Source organism: Cygnus atratus, chromosome 2 (genome assembly GCF_013377495.2).
Source record: "Cygnus atratus isolate AKBS03 ecotype Queensland, Australia chromosome 2, CAtr_DNAZoo_HiC_assembly, whole genome shotgun sequence".
Lineage (NCBI taxonomy): Eukaryota > Metazoa > Chordata > Aves > Anseriformes > Anatidae > Cygnus > Cygnus atratus.
Window position 1 is genome coordinate 95912661 of NC_066363.1, and position 19733 is coordinate 95932393.

Sequence of the window (19733 nt, forward strand, 5' to 3'; positions counted from 1 at the left end):
GAAAAGGTAAATCCATTAGGCAAAATGAGAAGGAAATATTGAAGAACCAAAAACTGCAAGAAATAACGTCAAATTTCATAACACTGCAGAAGCAGAATCTGAACCTACAATGCGGCTGACACAATCAGAGTTGTACGGAGGAGCAAATTACTATCAAAATAAACTGTTAGAAAATGGCCACAAGATGTTCTGTAGATACTTAGAGCAAAGGAATCGCTACCATGATACAGAAACTGATAGTAATTTTTGGATGGTGGAAAAGTACCGTGTTGTCCATCAGTAATATGAACTAAAGAAACAGGATGTAAATAGAGTGGTGTGATTATTCAAAGTGCAATTCACAAATCAAGATGCACAAAGTCTGAGAAAATTGGAAATCACCAGGAAGAGGTAGTGTCTACACTTAGTGGAAAGAAAATGAAACAAAATTGCATCCTGAACTCAGAATATATTTACAAGAAATACAGGGGAAAAAGTAGATCCAACAGGACATCCTCTGACTCTGCCTGTTAGAAGAAATGGGAGGGAGCTTTGGGGGGCATGATGCTAAAGCATTAATATTTAATATTTGCTTGTCTAGTACCAATGTGAATATCATTACTTGAATCATAAGAGAAAAGCTGTCAAACAAATTGAAGCAAGACATTTCCTCGAAGCTCAGAGAAGATGTCAGAGAAGCAGTACAGAAGCAAAGAGCTATCTAATTGTGAGAATCATTATATAGATGATCGCTTATGAGAAAATAAAATCTTGCATGTACGCTTGGCAGATCATGAGAAAGATAATAGCTTGTCATATTACTGGATGACAAAATGGCAATGAAAATAATTGGTGGTGATTTTTTATTACCATCACTTGGGAAAGTACATATTGTACCCAAATACAGTGCTAAAATGGAGACAAGTTAAGAGTACAGACTTGAGCTTTCAGAAGATACCCTCCAGACTGCTGGTCTTTCAGTACAGTCCCTGGCTCCATCACTGGTTGTCTGCAAAGCTAAGACAATTGAGGGAGTGACTGAAAAGGGGAGACCTACTCTGCGTTTTGTATGGATAACCTGAGTGAATGAAACTAAGAATGAATGAGAGTGAATGAGACCAAGATTAAGCAGAAGAAATCGAAAGTTCAGTACTATTAGTGTCTTCTAAATATTACAAATTCTTCAGGAGGAAAAAGCTTGGCAATTTAACAAAGGAATGAAGAAATAGTTCTTTGGAGGATTTGGGAAATATCCTGGAAACAATATCTCGATAGATATATTACAAATATGTCAAAACTATACATGCTACACAGGTATTCAATATTCTATCTCTATTGCAAATTGAAAAAAAAAAGAACTGAATAAAACTAGAAATTAGTTCAGTGAAACATCTTTAACACCTTTACTCCAATATGAAGGATAAGAGAAGAGGACTGACAACAATCCGAAGTGCAGACTATAAGTACAGATTCAAAGTGCAAATTATTAAATGTATTAAATCAATAATTAAGAGTTAATAATCACTATAAATTTATTTAGTATTTAACATATTTGATGATTTATTTATTACTAAATAACTGTGAAAACTAGAAAACTGACTTAATTCCAAAACAAGCTCTACAATAAATGATTAATATACTCCCATTGGGAAATACTCAGTAAGCATGTGAGAGAAAAGGGATACACAAGCAGGAATAGCTGGAAAAATAACTATATAGAGAAAGCTGCTAGGAAAGCTCATAAAAGAAAAGCTGCAAATTTAAAGTGGCTTGCCAAGAGGGAAATGAAAAGAGAAGTTCTGAGCTGAATTAGTCAGTGATTTATACAAGACATTAAATCTAAGATGAATGGTAGAACAGAATATCAGAAATATTGCCAGGGCCCCAAGACTACTGTTCATACCCTAAGTGGACATTGCAGTTTATGCAGAAAACACAGTATAACAAAGCAAGTTGTAATACTGCATACTGGTAGTCTACAAGAAGCATGCACTGCAAGCAGGGGAAAAAGCATTATCAGTCGAAACAGTTGTAAATAATAAAATCATGGAAAGGGGGAGTTTTCAAGAGTTACTGATCAGGAAACACGTGGTAATACACCAGATCCACACTTACAAAATGATGAAAGAGTACTTTGTGCTGGAGTTTTTCATTCAATGAGACTGTTAATTGAAAATGTGAGAAAATATTGACAAATACATCTGTTATGGCTCAAACTTAAAAAAAAAAAAAAAAGGGCAGTGATAAAAACCACTATTCATAATGGTGGTATCCTAATAAAAGTAGGTAAATTGGAAGGTATAACCGCTGGTATCCTCCTCTAAGCTACTGAGGAGGGAGAGGACCTTCTGAAGTCTCCAATGGCTATTCTGGGTCAAGGTAACTCACTAAGTGGACTATGGTATTTGCAATATATGTTTCTGATGTAGGAATTATTTAGATGATAAACCAAAACAGACTTCTGAAGCACTATGCATAATTTTAGGAGGTTTTTAAAACGTGTCATTTAAATTCAAGAAAGAAGCACAATAAAACACATAAAACATGAATATGCATACATACATAAAACATCTGTATCTCAAAAGCAGCACATACCTCATGAGGGTTATAATCTGGAGGTAACTTCTCCAGCATCTCATCAGCAAGACGTTGCACCACTGCTTCTCGGGTTTCCCCTCCTCCAGTGCTGCTGTCTTTGGGCTGGATGCTTACTATTGTACTCAATGTCTCATTAGCCAGGTTAGTCTGGTAAGTTATATCTGCATTAGGGTGAAGTCCAAATACCTTAAAGAAAAAGGGAAAAAAAATAGGAAAAAATTGCAATTTTCCTTTTAAAAATTTATCACTGAAAAAAACCATGAATACAGATAAACAAGGAAGAAAATCTACAGCTCTATAACATAATAGACATGAACAGGTCAGTGGAAGCCCACCCATTTAACCGGACAAGAACCAAGCCCAAATTATACAGAAACATTAACACAGGTTGCATCTACAACTGCATTTTCATTCAAACGACAAGTGTGTTTTTGAACTGATCTTCTGATTGTTATACAAACCAGGCTTTGGATCATGCTGCACACAGACTGATTCCTTTCCACTGGATGAGACTAGAGCTTGTTGGAAACATGCCGTATGCAGACACTGACCCCTCACCACTAACTTCTCTCTACAGATCTACTACTATTGTAGCTGCTCGAGTAGATGTCCCTAACAATCAGACCAACTGCCAATTCTAATACATTTTGTTTCACTCAGTCTCTTAGGCTTATATAGCATGAAGCACAGCGAATAAAACACTGCCCACATTTGAAGTACTCAGAGATTTTATCACTGGTGATAATATTTAGGATATTTTATGTTTTGTGCTATTTTTGGTTTAAGTCCTCCATTCCTTACTTCTCCTTCTTTTGAAACTGAATTATTTTATTTAAGATACATGTAGCAGAGAATTACTGCAAAGCTGCCCTTTGTTTAAATGATAATAGCTTTCTCAGAAACCTCTGCTGAAATATCAGCAAGTCTCTGATTGTCAGGTGGATTGCAACGTTCATCCAGGAGGAATTGGACTGTAACTTATTTCACAAGCTCTCACTGAATTATAGCTATTAATTATCTCTAACAAACTTTGAACCACTGATCCAACAATGAGGAATGCTTACCCCCAAACTGAGCACGAATGCCAAGCAATTTTCTGTCTCATGTTATGTGGTTTTGTATATTAGAATTAGCATATTCTAAGAAGATACTCCTACTAATCAATATTTACACACTTTGAGTACAGAACAAAAAGGGCCATGTGCAGTATTTTTGTTTGTAAATCTAGAAACTTAAAGACAAGGGATATAAGTGGCTGCACTTGTGTCAAAGCTAGCAAAGCTGATATACACAATCTGTGGATCTGACCCTTACAACACAGCACAAAGAACACAGTGCAGACCTACTATTGGCTGTGAGAGAACGTGGGACAAAAACTAGCACAGAATTAGATTCCAAGCAGGATTTAACATGTTTTACAGACAGCAGTTACCTCAACCTATATACTTAAAGCTGTAAAAAGTGAAAATATCAATGCATTTTATTGCTTTCATATTCTATCATCACGTGATGACATACACATTTGAAGATACACTCTTTTCTGCTTGTGCTCTTACAGAATAAGGGCTTGTTTGTTTTTGTTCTTGCAGATTTTGTGGCAATGCTATAGCCCGAGTTAGAAATACAAAAAGTATCTTCTATCGCGAATGTAAATTGCAGTGCTAGACCAAGGGCTAATTTCATAACTGGGGTAATATTGACAAAGACAGGGATGTTACACATTGAAAAAAATCTCTGCTGCTAGGTGTTCATGCAAGTGATATATGATCACAGAAACCAGAGTAGTAAAACAATGGGCAGAGCAGTGTCCTGGAGGTCCTGTAAATTAATCAAGGAGCCCAATTTCTCATTCCCTGTGAACCAAAATCTCTGCAAATTTTGATTAAAAAAGTGACGTTGGATTCTGTCTTTCAGTTGTTTTTTTTAGCCTGATAAATCCTCAAAACCAATTGCTAATGCTCTATGCCCCTGTGAAATCAAAGTCATTTTCAAAGGGATTGCTGAGTTCAATCACCCTCTTCAGAAGTCAGTGTTTATTCTGATCAGAGGTTGAAATTTCTTCAAAAGAGCAAAGATACAGCAATCAGACTTATTCAATCTTTCCTTCTCAACAAAAAGTGGAAAGGGGAGGAAACAAAGATACACTGTTTTGACTAGCACAATATCCTTTGTGGAACAAAGACAACTGAGAGCTTAAAAGGTTAAAGGTTGCCATGAGCAATTTTGACAGCTTTTAGAAGACAGAAGAAAGTAGACATGTTCTTTCTAACTTGTGAAAACGTGAAGGAGAAATACATGTTTGCTTTCTTGGACTTCATCCTATTCACATAAAAGTCAATGGTAAAAGGTGCATCTTTATCAGCACAAATGCCCTTGCATCTGCTTTCACTACCTTCAGAGATTCAAACCTTGAAAAATTTGTTTTATGAGCATGGAATCTTCTCAGCCTCTTACCCAGCACATTATCAGTAACAGAAATTCATTTTTTTTCTATTCAGTCCTGTCTATTTAATTTTAATAGAAATTACCCACAAAGGCATTTATCAACTTAACATCAATGAGACAGAAACCCATAACATTCACTTCTATTTCAATTTTAACTGACTTCAACACCTGTAGCTGTGTTAGTGGGAATAGGGAGTTGCAATCCTCCAGTGAATGTGACCACTTCAGTGTACAAACACTGGGTCATGTAAAAATGTTTGCAACCAGGAGCTACCCTGCACCTTACTCCATCAATTCATGACAACATCCATCTCCCCCTGTCCTCAGAACAGAATAATGTCCTAAGTATAACTTGTAAAATGAGACTATACAGACTTTTTATTCATTAATTCTTTCTACTCATGTCTGCTCTATCCCATGCAGAGTCACAAAATCAAGTTCAGGTTGGAAAGAACCTGTCCAGGTCATCTAATCCAAACCACATGTTCAAACAGCTCAGCTAGAGCAGGCTGTCCAGAATGGTGCCCACTTGGGTTTTTGAACATGTTCAAAGATTGCAACTTCACAACCTCTCAGGTAAACCTGTGCCAGCACTTGGCCACCCTCACTGTGTTCTCCTGTGGTCAGATTGAATTTCCTGGTTTTTAATTTACACACATTGCCTATTGTCCTTTCACTGGACACCACTGAAAAGAGTCTGGCTCTGTCTTCTTTACACCTTCCCAACATGTATTTATACATATTTATAAGATCTCCCCATGACCCTTCTCTTCTGCAGGCTAAATGGTCCCAGCTGTCTCAGCCTTTCCTCATATGAAAGACGCTCCTGTCCCTTTATCAGCTTCACAGCCGTCTGCTGGACACACTCTAGTAAGTCTGTATCTTGCCCAACAGGACCAGGGCACGTGAATGTGAGGCTTCTTCTAAGTGTCTGAACATCTACTTCATCTTCCTGCTTAGCAGATATTTAATAGACACCCACTACAACAGTACCCCTATTGGTCTGCCTGCTAATTCCGCCTGTACACTCATGGCTCTGGAAAACGATTTTTTCTGATAAAAACTCTAGTTAATATTCAAAATATTTTACCTCAGGTGTATCAATCACTGGCAATTGCTCTATGTACTGGAGATAGTCTTCAACTGTTTTCCCTTTTGGAATAATATAATCTTTGTAGAAACAAAATTTGTCACTAAACATATGCTCTCCAAACCATACTCTCGCAAATGTATTCAGCAGTGCTTTGTCAAGGTCATCAGTTACACGGCCACCGTACTGTACTTCCCCAAGCATATAGCGAACGCAGCTCCAGTTCACTCCACGTTTAATGTCCATGTCATCCAAATGATTCTGAACAAATTGCACACTGGCTGTGAAGTCTGCCTGATTAAATTCATAAGGAATATTCCAGCCCAGTGGACCAAACTTTCTTCTTTCCTGTAAGACAGACAGAATTAAAGGTAAAAGGCTGATACTAATTTTGGAGAAAAGATTGAGTGCAGAAGAATACATGAAATATGCTGGGCTGTATTCCACCAACTTCAAAAAAAAAAAAAAAGATTTTTCACTTAATGCATACAAGGCCAAATGCTTGATTAATTATCTAGTACTTAAATATTTCTTCATTTATCATCATCAGTAGACAGAGATGAGCAAAAAAAAGAGGAATATAAACATTTTCACAGAGAAAATACCCTCTTTTTTAAGTACAGTGAATCTGTGAGTCTAGAACTGTATTTTTTTAATTTCAAAAATGAAGGTGCTGTTTTAGGAAAGGATGTCCAAAATCCATCAGCCATGACTATTTTTTGTGGTTCTTTTACGGACATTCATACTAGTGAAGCCTCTGCAGGTGCAGACAGAAAAAGCTGCTTCATTTAGAGATGCAGCTAGCAGTATGTGGATGTTAGAGCAGTATCTAATATTCTTAATTACCTCCAAAAAGATGATCCAAAGGCAAGCACAACACAGGCTGCCACTTGGACCACAATGGATCAGGGCATGGATGCCATAAAATTAAATTAACTAGGTAAAAAATATAAACTAAGGACGCTGAAAAATCTGTCAAGAGAACAATGAAAAGTTGTGGTTAATCCATCAAGCACTTTCTTTAATAGAACTCCTGAACAGCAAGACCCAGAACCATCTTCCACCTTCATTTCCTCCTGTAGGTTTCAGTGAAGGGAGGATTTATATTTACCCCATCACCCCTTCTCATTTTGAAAGCAGTAGTTTCTAGACTAGGGTCTTCCTCTCCAAGCTGTAAATTTCTTTAATGTGCTTTTATGGTTTAAAGTATTAGTACAAACCAGTTAGTTAAAAGATAGATCACACAGTCATGCCCAAAGACTTTAACAGAAGAGTAATCTAACTGTTAATTGGTTCACTGTCCTTTTTGACTCTGAAATACCATCCCTGTTGGAGGGACAAGAACAACATGTGCAGACAGGTGCAGTAATAGAGGCGTGTTTTCTTTCTTATTCTGTTTATATTAATTTGCCAATATAGGATTTACATATAGATATGTTTTTCATTACTAACATATTAATTAACAAATGAAACGTGGCTTCATGACAGAAGAATAAAAAACAATTTGAAACCTGAACAGTTGTGTGAAGAAATGCTACAGCATATAGCAGTGGTTTCCACTGTGGCATGTTGCTCACTTCTAGGTGATCCTGAGTAATAGCAGAGTATGTTCGTTTTAAGCTAGCTTTCACACCTAGAAAATAAGTATAAAAATGTTATATATGAGCAAAAAAATGTATGGAATTGATAACTCCAACTTCTGCTAAGGAGGATTCACTCCTGCAATTTACATTATTATCTTATATATAGCTATATATAGCTTCAAATAACCCCTCTGAATCAATTGTCTGTTCAGCTGGTCATACCAGGCAAAGTTCAACTACATTTTGTTTCATGTAGAAGATGACAGACCAGAGATTATATTAAATTCTGGAATCCAGAAGGAATTCCACTTAAGTAACCATATTCCAAATGTCAGCAGTAACAACTGAATAATAAACATAACTATTCAACAACTGACAAAGACACCTAACATGTCAAATGAAACTGCACATCCAGTAGTCTGTATTTCAATATTTACATATAAAATGAAATTTGGTTCTACCAAAGATAATTTATTTAGATTTCATTCCTACAGCAATCTCAAAATTCTGTATGCAGCTTCTTAAACTGGCACCAAGTAGATGAGGTAAGATCCTAAATTCATAGTGGAAATATTAATACTTGGGGAGGTTTGTTGGAGCACTGAAGCTTCATATCCCAGGAACAGATTCAGGCAGATGTTACTGACACAATTTCAGCTTCCATGGAATATGTAAATAGCAGATGCTTTCTGGCAGTGTTACTGAAGCATAGTCTCTCCTTTGCCAGACAACACCAAGCGTGAGTTACTCACACCAGATCTGTTTTATGATACCTTCCACCTAATAAGCTTAACACAAGACTAAAAAGATAGATTTCAAGTGCAGTAAATAGAATGGCCAAGTCACTGTACTTCTTGTGATACAAGAGAAGACTTTTTGCTTCTTTCCTATTTCACAAAGATCCTGCAGAACAATATTCAAGCAAACACATTTTCAACATATTATTAGAATAAAGCTCCAGAATCAAGAGGAATTCATCAAACAAAGAATCTTACCACATCATGCTACCAGTGTAGCAGGACAGTATCAGAACACTAAAACTTTTATATTTAATCTTGACTTAAATTTTACCCCAGGCATATTTCTGTTATTAAGAGCAAGTTGTAAATAAGCTATAGTATGGATTAGAACACTGCTTCTTGGCATTATAGGGTGTTGTCATTTGATAGATTTGATTTGTGATTTGAATGATAAGGAGGGATCACAGTGCAACTAAAAATATGCTGAGCACTGAATAAAAAAGGGTGGAAGAGAAGAGAAAGAGGTAAGAAATTTTTATCAGGAGACTGCTCTTGAAGGTGAAGTATATACACTGAAAGAGTGTCTTCGACAGCAATCAAACACTAGAAATCTTACTGAAGTGCAAAGGAGGATGAATACTGAAATTAAGAGTTTTAAATGACTGAGGGATTAAATTTGACCTTGGATACAAATTCTCAGCTCCTACAGACTTCATTAACTGAAATCAGTGGTAAAACACACATATAAATGAAGGGCAAATTAACGTGTTACACAGTCAAAAATGAGAGAGTTAAAAGACAGAGTGTCAGACTTAACGATTTCTTTCTGCCAGAGTCCAAAATACAAATACAGCCTTCCCTCACCATCCACAATGAGCAGACATAAGGCAGTATAGTAAAGTTTCTTCTATAAATACATAAATGACATCTGCAGATAGCAACATAATTTGGGTAAGAGAGTGGCAGTCAACAGCAGGACAGCAATAGGTTACAGACTACTTAGAAAAACTGGATGTTTTCGTATCACACAGAATCACACCAAACAGGTGAGGCAAGGAAGGAGCCTCTGGTGGTCACCTTCCCCAACACCCCTTCTCAAAGCTGGATCAACTCCAGCTGATCACTCAGCACCTTATCTAGGTGGGTTTTGAAGATGGAGCCTCTAAAACTCTCTGCACAAGCTGTTCCAGTATTTGACCACCCTCACACTGGGTTAATTATTTTTCTAATGCTGAACTGGAATTTCCTGGCTTTCCACTTAAGTCCATCGCCTTTCCTTCTTTCACTTGGCACCAATGTCTTGCAGTTTTCTTTACTCCTTCCCATCATGCATTTATATGCAATGATAAGATGCCTCCTGACCCTTCTCTCCTCAAGGTTAAACAATCATAACTCCCTCAGTCTTTCCTTATCTGCTCCAGTCCCTTCAGTATCTTTGTGGCGCCTCACTGACCTTAGTCCAGTATGTCCATGTCTTTCTTGTGCTGGGAAGGCCAAACCTGGAGAGACCACTTCAGGTATTCTCTCAGCATGGGCTGAGTAGAGAAGTATCACCTCCCTCAACCTTCCAGAAATGATCTCCTTAATGCAGCCCGGGGTGCTGCAGGCCATCTTTGCTCCAAGGGCATATTGCTGGCCCATGTTCCACTTGATGTCCATCAGGAGCTCCAGGCCCTTTTATGCAAAGCTGCTTTAGCAGCTGGTCAGCCCCATTGTGTGCGGTTGCATGGATTTCTTTCTCCCCAGGCGGAGTACTTGGCATTTCTCTGTGTTGAGTTCAGCAGATTCCTGTCAGCCCATTTCTCCAGCCTGTCAAGCTCCCACTGAACAACAACATGACCATCTGGTGTATCAACCCCTTCTTCCCACTTTGTCTCATCTATAAACTTGCTGAGGCTGCACTCTTTCCCATTGTCTAGGTTATTAATTAAAAGTATAAACATTTTATTTTAAGCATTTATATATATATAAAAAAATTTACATATTAAATTTTAAACATTTAAATAATTTAAAACATTGCTGACCCTAATATTGATCCCTAGGGTACATCACTAGTGACTGCTCTCCAGCTGGATTTGTGCAGCTGACCAAAACCCTTTGAGCTTGGCATTTCATACAGTTATCAGTCTACATCATTGTCCAGTTACGTAATCCCTACTTCATTAGTGTGTCTATAAGGATGTTATGGGAAGCCATGTCAAAAGCCTTTTTCAAGTCAAGATAAAAAACACCGTTTGCTGTCCCTCATCTATTAAACCAATCACCTCATCATAGAATGCCAGCAGGTTGCCTACTAGTTTCAAAGATTAGTAAGTAATCAATGGCTTACAGTTTTCTGGCAGCCAGAAAAAGAGGAAAAGTACACCAGGAACAGATATTGTTCAGTATGTTCATCAGTTTCTTGAATAAGGAGATAAAGGGCAACCTCAACAAATTTGCAGACAATACTAAATTAGAAAGAGTGGCTGATATACCAAATGGCAGAGCAGCAGTCCAGAGGAATCTGTATAAAGTTGAAGACTTGGCCAACAGAACCTGCATGAAGTTCAACAACAACTGTGGCAGACTAACTCCATGCATTTGTACAAGCTGGGATCCAACTGGCCGAGTCCTACTGGTAAGCACCTCAGGGTTATTGCAGATGCCAGGATGACTACAAGACAAAATAGCACTCTCCTAGCCAATAAGACAAACCAGAAAGTAGGCAGCCTTAGAAGGAGCATAGCCAGCAGATTAAAGGAAGTTCTTATCACTTTTTCCTTAGCACTGGTCAGGCTTCCCCTCAGACACAACGTCCACTTTCGGCATACAAGAGAAATGGGAGAAGCCTATAAATGTGGTGGGGTGCTGAAAGTGCATGACCTACAAAAATAGGTATGCAAAAACAGCTTAAACTGTGAACACTGAAAAGCTGCAGATAACTGTGTGTACGTATGTGGGACAGAGACAGTTCAAAACTGAAATTTTAAACTCTAAAGCATAAACCTTTTACTTGGCAGCTGTAACTGGTACAGGCTACAAAAATTGGCTGAGTCAGAATGATGTAAGTCAGAACTACCAGTCAGGAGGCTGATCACACATTGTGCCTCTGTTCATAGACTATTACAGTTAGGAAACCTGAAGACTTAACAGTGCAGAAAAGCACAAGAAGAACATGCTAACCGAAGAAAACATCCCAGAAGTAGATCAAGGTCCCAGAGATGGAGGAGACATATGAAGACAAATATCAGAGGATGCCCAGGGACCTTGGCCAGTAATGTTCAAGACTGGTAGCTGCATGCAGCTACACAGCATGAAACCAGCATGTCTTCCTGCTGACTTTCTCTCTGACCTTCCTGGACCAGCTGTGATATCTGTGATGGGAAGGGAAGTCAAGACCAAATTAGCGCAACACTGTGTGGCTGTGGGAGCATGAAAGAGTGTCTAAAATAATCATGTTGCCTAAAAGCCCTAATTTCACTGGTTCTTAAGTAAACCCCAGTATCCAGATCTACCATGGTTTATTATTTACTGTCTTGCAGTGACAGAGGCTAAGGGGTGATTCAGTAGCTACTCACAAATACTTGAAGGACAGTAACAAAGATGCTGGGATCAGACTCTTCTCAGCAGTGCCAGGTGACATAACAAGAAGCAACAGCCACAGCTACATACTGCAACTAGGAAGGTTTAGGTTGAATGTTCAGAAGTGCCCTTCCATTCCCTACCCAGTAGAGCATAGGATCAGTTCTTCTCTGCGTCTTGGCTGGGTTTAACAGGATGGCATGAAAAGAGTGATGGCATGCACTAAGCTTAAGAAAGGACCACTGACATGATCCACAGGGTCTACCCAAACAACAAAATCACTATCAATTTCTGCTATAAAACAAATCCATTTTCTCCCTGAAAGGGTCATCCTTTATACATTGCAAGAGTGACTAACATAGTGCTGTATTTAGCTAATGAAACAACAGAGAATAAAGACTAAAACACTGCACAGATTACAGTGATACAGAGGAGAAATAAAATCAAGCTCCCCCCACCAGCTTAGACCCCTCCAAAAAAGCATGTTTTCCTACCTTGAGGTGGTTCATTAGTAAATTTGATAGATGACTGCAAAAGATTAATAGGAAACTCTCGGTGAGCCTCTGTAGTGATCCAGGTCCTGAAACCTTCATTCACAGTTTCTGTTGTGGTGATGGTGTCCATTAATTCACTAAGAAACTCTAAGCCAAGGTGGCAGTTCTGTAGAAGAAGCCATCCTCCATCTTGCATGCACTGATTTAACAGGCGCCTTGCATGGACTTCTTGGCCCTGACCCATTGAAATGGCACGACAGGGAATGTTCTGGAAGGAAAAAAGAAAGCTTTTTTTTTTTCTTCTTTTTTTTAACGTAGTGGATTAGCCACATGATTTACTGCTTCTGTAAGTCAGTATGTAGTGACACTGTGCCACAAAGAAAACCTCTCAAATCAGTGGAGATTAGTTATACTAAAACAGAGTAAGCAAAAGAGTACAAACCTCCAAGTGCAGTCATTCAGAAAAACAGAAGATGAAAAAAGCCCTCAAAAGGGGATCTGAAAAAGACAAACTGATCAGGTTGCTCTCAGGACCATACAAGTCCATGGGTAATATGCAGGCAAAACTCCCTCTTCCTTATAGTTCTTACTGTTCTTGTTAAATAAGCAGTCCCCTGGCTTAGGTTGATTGTCTGACTCCCAACAGGGAAAAAACAGAATTGTCAAGCCCAGTTGAGTATATTAGTCCATATACATTGTAGGTACAGATGAAGCTGTGGGCAAAGAACTGATGAAAAGACAGAGTTGAGTTTCATGGACAGTTTCCTTCTCCAGACCTAGAGCTGACTATCTCTTATGCTGTGAGCCATGAGCTGCATCAAGACCTATCAATTTGGGCCTATCTTCAACTAGCTAAAAGCTGCAAAAGTTAACTTTAAGTTTTCCTTCTAGGAACTTTCTGTTGCTGTGAAACCAAAAAGAAAGAAAGTCAGACAGTCCTAAACAGTGTGGATGAGGCTGTGAGGCAGAAAGCTTAACCATATGAACACAAGCTGGCAGGTCACTTGACCTTACAGTCAGAGAACAGGCCCTGACCTGATTTTATTTAATAGTATAAATGCAGCTACTGCATATGATCCTCCACATCCTGGCAAAAGATTTAAGAAGAAAACACTAAAGATCAGAAAAGCTATATCCTTCTCTCAGATCAGTGAAAACTGAAAATGCACCTAAAAGAAGAGAAGCTAAATAACCTGAAAGAAGCAAAGCTGAATAAGCTGTGGAGTTGGCCATATGCTGAAGGAGCAAAAACTTTATCTGTTCTAAGGAGAAGTATCTGAGTACAGCTAGCATTTCTCTAAGTCAGACACTACAACTACCCCTGCAGACTGCATAGATATTCAGCTGGTTCAGTATTCCCTAACAAAGCATATGCTCATAACTTGCTCTTCTCAGCAGTTACCTCTCAAATGTACAATCAGTAAGGGTTATAGAAACATCAAGAGAAGGAAAAAATATTTTTTCATTATGGATTGTCCTCATTTTACTCCTTTTGAAATAATTGTATCAAAATGTCTGCCTACAGAATATTTCTGTAAATAGTTAATTGAGACCAACATATGTGTCATCTTAATGCACCATGCAGATGAAAATACTATAATTTTAGTCACCTCAACTGTCCTTGACAGTTCTGCTGAAGGTCCCTAAAATAAGAAACAAACTGTATAATAATTAAAATATATTTAATGATGTTTAATGATGTTTTTAATGATGTTATAATGCTAGATAAGATTAATTTCATTTTAATTCAGAGTGTTGAATTCAAGTAGGGGCAGAAATTCATAGGGGGCAGAAATCCAACTAGTTTTAAGATAGTTTGCCTGCTTTATAAAGAAGTCTATATAGCTCAGTAGTCACAAATACTGTTTCCATTTCTTGTGGAGACATCCGAACAATAAAATGTTAGGGTGAAAAATACATTCTTGTCATGAATTTGAACATTGCCAACTGTAAATGATTGATTTATATTGCTAATATCATATTTAGGGGTGCCATTAGTACGCCATGCATGAATAAACCAGGTAATCTCTTTGGCACCTTTGCAGCCTGACTTCTTGTTGTTCTATACACTCTTCCTTAAAACATGAAAGTATTTTAAAACTACTCACTGCAATATACTTTTGGAATGACAGCAAAACCTGATGTTTTTTTAACAGTCAGCTGCAGAGCACCTTCTATCTTTGAGCACTTTCCTAAAATAACTAAGGTCTAGCTTAAGATTTGATGGAATGGGAGAGTTTTGTTCCCCCAGTTGCAAGAATGACTAAGTGACTGGCTGACTTCAAGTGACTCTGTTAGGAGGTTAGCATCCTTTGCCCCCTTGTATGGCCAGTGGGATAGAAATACTCAGCTCTTGGATGCAAGTCAGAGTTACAGCTCAATCATGTACTCTGAAATGCTTTCAAAGGAGCCACTCTTTCTCTTTATTGATTACAGAAACTAATTCCTATTGGAGACAGTGTAAGGAACTACCTACGAGTTCATTTATGTTTATGGGCCAAACAGGTGACAGAAAACACTATCATAAAGCTGACACTCATATTTGTATTCGTATTATAAGCCATGAAAGAAAATAGGAATCCAATCTGAACCAGCTAATGCATTTATATGGACTCAAGGATACCTTTGATTTTGCAAGACGTTCTATATTTTCAGTGGGGTCAGACCCCACTGATAAAAAGCATATCAAAGGTGTTCGACAGTCACTTTCTGTCCACATTGCTTCCATCTCAAGAATAAATCCTTCTGCATATTTCACGCCCAGGGATTCTGCAATGTAGTGTCGAGCCTAAAAACAAACAAACAAACAAAAACACAAGTTACAAAATATATATATATATATATATACACACTTTATTTTTTTATTTGCCAACAATCATTGATGTGGAATTTACCAATATCTACACACTGGATGACAAGAACTTTTTAAACTTTTATTTTCAACTTTAACAAAAGAAAAGTTACAGTCCTACAGGTTGCAACTATTGAAATTCTCAGGTAGCAAACTTCAAAGAAACAAAAGAATTCTGTTCACACAGCAGCCATTCTGTGAACATTGTTGTTTAAGTATGCTAAATGTTTTTTAAAAAGAACTACAGAAATCCATGCAAAATAGATCCACTGTTGGCGCTGAGGACAACCAAAATGTTGCTCCTGAATTACTGATTGCTAAAGCTTGATAGAATGCTTATAGTAGCCCCATTCTTAGCTCTTCTATGACTGTATTGTTGGCACTGGCTCTACAGGACAGCAGACTAGACAGATCTTTCAACTGACTCAGAGTCTTCCATAGATTTGCTGGAAATGCAAACAGAATTCTCCCGCCTGGTGGTTACCCAATTCAAGTCCTACACTGAGTATCTGTTTCTACAGAATATAAACACAGCTCAGACTTTATCCTTAAAGGTCTCAGTCTTCCTTATGCCTCTATTTTCCTCTTTGCATGGACATTTTGTAAAAGGATTTCTAAGCTATCCTGGTATATAAAACACTTTTCTGAGAGCCATGATTCTCCAACTGTGTGAACTACTAGCACAGATTCTGAGTGCATTACAGACAGAAACACCCAGGATCAAAGGGGACTGAGGAAGATGTCAGCTCCAAAAAAAAAATACATCCATCAATACACTTTCCACTATTAAGTGTGACTTCTGCCCTAGTTAAGAGAGGTAAAACCTTATAATGTTTGGGGAAAGTAGGAAAAGCAGAGAGAAAGAAAATAATAACAAAAAGGATCTCCTTTTTCCTCAACAATTAAAACAATTACACTTTTTGAAATTACTGTTCAGAGACATTCTGTCTCAAAGATGGTTGTTGCAAGACAATATAAGTATTGATGGATAAGCAGCAGCAGCTTTATTATTTTGGTCTGTTTAAATTGTAGTAAGTGGAGTTCCCATACTTATTTCCTTTGCCAGCTACAGAATAGGAAAGGAACAAGGATGGATCCCCCATGGATCTTGTTGAAGAAGAGTTCCCTGAAAAAAATGGTGTCCCCTAAATACAACATGGATGCTACCACAATGTCTAGTGTGTAAAGTTGAGATATGGAAGAAAATCAGAAGTACTACTTTTCAGTGCAGCTGAAGATTGGAAAAAAAAATTGAAAATAAGATATACTGATAGGTTCGAACATCTCATAAACCTATATGGAAAAGAAAATTGAAATATCTCATCCTGTTGAGAAACTGCTATTCCATTACAGTTTCTCTTACCGTATCTGCAATGAGACAGTCTTAATTATTACTTCCTCAGCATGGAGCTACAGGTAAGTAAACAGTTCAGCTATTTTATTGCACCTGTCATCAACGTGAGCTGTTCTCTTTCCACTTCTTGTGTGAAGAAATAGGGATGCATCTTTTAATTCTCTGGACAAATGTAATTGCGTCACAAGTTTCATGGTTCCACTTAAGAAATGCCACACAAAAAAGACTGGCATTCTTACACATCAAGTACAATGTTTTGTTACAACTAAATAAATTAAATATTTCTTTCATGTATATTAGAAGGACCTCAAAAATCTTTCTCGTTTTCAAAATGCTTCATTCTGCAACAAATATTATGATAAAATCAAAGTCAGAGGACAGAAGTTTAGAACTAGTAGTTCTACAGGAGACACCATATAGCATAAACACTGTATGAAAGCTTATCTTACTTGGGCAACAGTATGATCAGGGCACCAGCTACGGACAAGGAGTAGTTTACGGAATTGATCCAGTAAGCTGTCATACCCATCAGGAATAACAGCTTTTTCAGGTGCTTCTGCATCGAACCAAGCTTTCCAAGCCTTCTCATTCCTAACAACTTGCACCAGAAGCTGACTAAAAGGGCCCAAGCTAGACAACTGCACAAGGTTGAGCCATGTCACATCAAGGATCCACTTTTTTGGTTTTGGTTCCACGGAATTCAGATCCAAACTGGCACCTCCTGCAAAGCAAAAAAGCATTGTATGGGAAAAAAATAAAATTGATAAAACAGAAAAAATAACAAGTAATCAAAAATATTGATTTTTGTTATTTAGGGAGTAAAAATCTTTGCAAACTAAGACATGGAGATCTAGAGTGTGCATAAAGGAATTATTTAACAAAGACGGATTGGGGTCATAAATGATGAATGGTCTCAGTGCCTCCCAAAGTTGATATCCCAGTATTTTTTGAGCTTCTTTTTATCCATCTGTAGAGTTGGAGTAATACTTTCCCAGCAGAAAGATTACTCAAACCCAAGTATTCAGACCAGATGTAGAAAGGACCTATGGTTAGCCCAGTCTCCCTTCATCTAGACTACAGAACAAGAAAGCACACCATGCACCCATTTCCAGAACTGTGTAACTTCAACAAACTCTTAGCTCACACACCACTCCAGCATCATGCCCATTTGCACCTCCTATGCAGCTAAGCCATAGCTGAATATTAAACTGGTGTTCGCAAAACAAGCTGATATATTTGGATGGCAGGTACCCTGTTGAACTTATGTTGGTATGTGATTGTGCTTATCTTGGAGACAGTGAAATCCACCTCCACCAGAACTTTATAAATTTTACCAAAACTTTTCTTTGTCATTGTGTCTTAGCAGTGACATGCAGAGGCAGCATAATGTAGTGGAGCTGACATATAACAATGTTTTACAATATGTAACAAATTTCCACTTTTTTATGCTGACACTTTAATATACAGAGTTCTAATGCATTCATATGCCTGCTCACCAGCAATAAAAAGAGATTTTTCTGACTGTCTCCAAGCTCACAGATGAAGGTATGTGGGAACTCCAAAAGAGGTACACAGGAGAAAATTACCCAGCCTCTTACAAAGTAATGTTTTTTTCTGTTATCCAATGCAAAACAGTTAAATAGCCTTATAACTGATCTTAGCATTATTTTGACAATGAATAATCTATACTGTTCATTTTGTTAAATTTATATTGTAAACCTCTGTTGTGCAATATATATGCATTCATTCACCAGTTAAAAATCATCGCTTCTACTGGATACAATATATTGCTATTGTAAGCAGTGCAAAATCTGAATTAGGCAGTTCACAGTCATATGTAAATAGAGCAGATTTTAAGGAGAAATTACCTTTGATCAGTGTCTCAAACTCATTGTGCGAAATTTTCTTGGCCTGCAAGTCAATCTTCAGTGCCAGAAGCAATGTAAACAGGAATCTATGATTTTCATACAGCCCTCGAACTGTATACTTGAAGACTTCATAGGTGAGATGCTCAATTACATATAGTACCCTTTTTGCTGTGATCTGAGATTTCTGAGATCTTTCCACTGATAGATCAAAAATGCCAAGGAATTGCCGTAAGGATGTTTGGTACATGACATTAACCAAGCTCATTTCCACAATTAGGAAATAAAGGATGCTACCACGACCAGCAACAGGCCGATACTCTTCACGTGCAGTGTTGATTTTCACCTCTGTCTCCGCTGCTACACTTAATTTTTCACTGACCTTAAAATTAATTGAAAAGACCATGCAGATTAAGTCACATCACTTTTGATTTATACTGCACAAGCAAAAGTAAAAGGTCTTGATTAAGATCACATTTGTATTTTTAGTCAAGCTTTGCTTCAATCAGTGTTCTAACAGAGGCATTGTGTCTTCATGTGTTTGCTTGCAAGGTATGTCTGGAATATGCGACAGTATCCAGGTAATAGTTTAATTCTGCAATATTTTTATGATGAAAAATGATAATGTTTCTACCATTTATTTGTTAAGAAGTCAGATGCTACATAGCAACTCTAAATGGAAAAACAAAACCAAAAAAAGGATCTTCCTACAGATAATCTTTACATTTACAAAATGTATCTGTAATGTACTCAATATTCACCTCTTCTGCTGTTGTTTTAGTGATTCTTAGGACTTCTATCAGAGACTCATCTTCAACCAAAGAGCCCTCTGTACTGGTTAGACGAAAGAGTAGATTATCTTCAAGTTCCTGCATTTTCCTCTTGTTAGATGTCACTTCCTCCATCAGTTTGACTCTTTCTGCCTCCAGTTCCTGTATTCAGAAAATCAGAAATGTTCATTAGAATATTTGAGATTAATTCAAAGAAAAAGGCCTTAAATGACACAGAAAACATGATTTCATGTATGATAGATTGCGGGGTTTCCTGCTTTTTCTGTAGTATGTAACATTTCTGTATTTTAAAGTAATTTATGTCTACTACATTTGTTTGACCGATGCAGCACACTGAGGAGTGAAAAAGCATCAGAATTGCCCCAAAAAAGCTTCTTCGTGG

General features: G+C 37.6%; 1 protein-coding gene across 1 annotated transcript in view; it reads right to left on the reverse strand.

Moving 5' to 3' along the window:
* LOC118249962 (dynein axonemal heavy chain 5-like) overlaps nt 1-19733 on the reverse strand; it is a 149530-nt gene that overhangs the window by 20290 nt on the left and 109507 nt on the right. Inside the window, exons 65-72 of the mRNA XM_050708584.1 lie at nt 19322-19492; nt 18564-18942; nt 17145-17416; nt 15114-15278; nt 12491-12758; nt 7624-7745; nt 6113-6460; nt 2575-2763 (exon numbers count right to left, since the gene is read on the reverse strand). Coding sequence (XP_050564541.1) covers nt 2575-2763; nt 6113-6460; nt 7624-7745; nt 12491-12758; nt 15114-15278; nt 17145-17416; nt 18564-18942; nt 19322-19492 — 1914 coding nt within the window. The remainder of the gene's footprint in view (nt 1-2574; nt 2764-6112; nt 6461-7623; nt 7746-12490; nt 12759-15113; nt 15279-17144; nt 17417-18563; nt 18943-19321; nt 19493-19733) is intronic.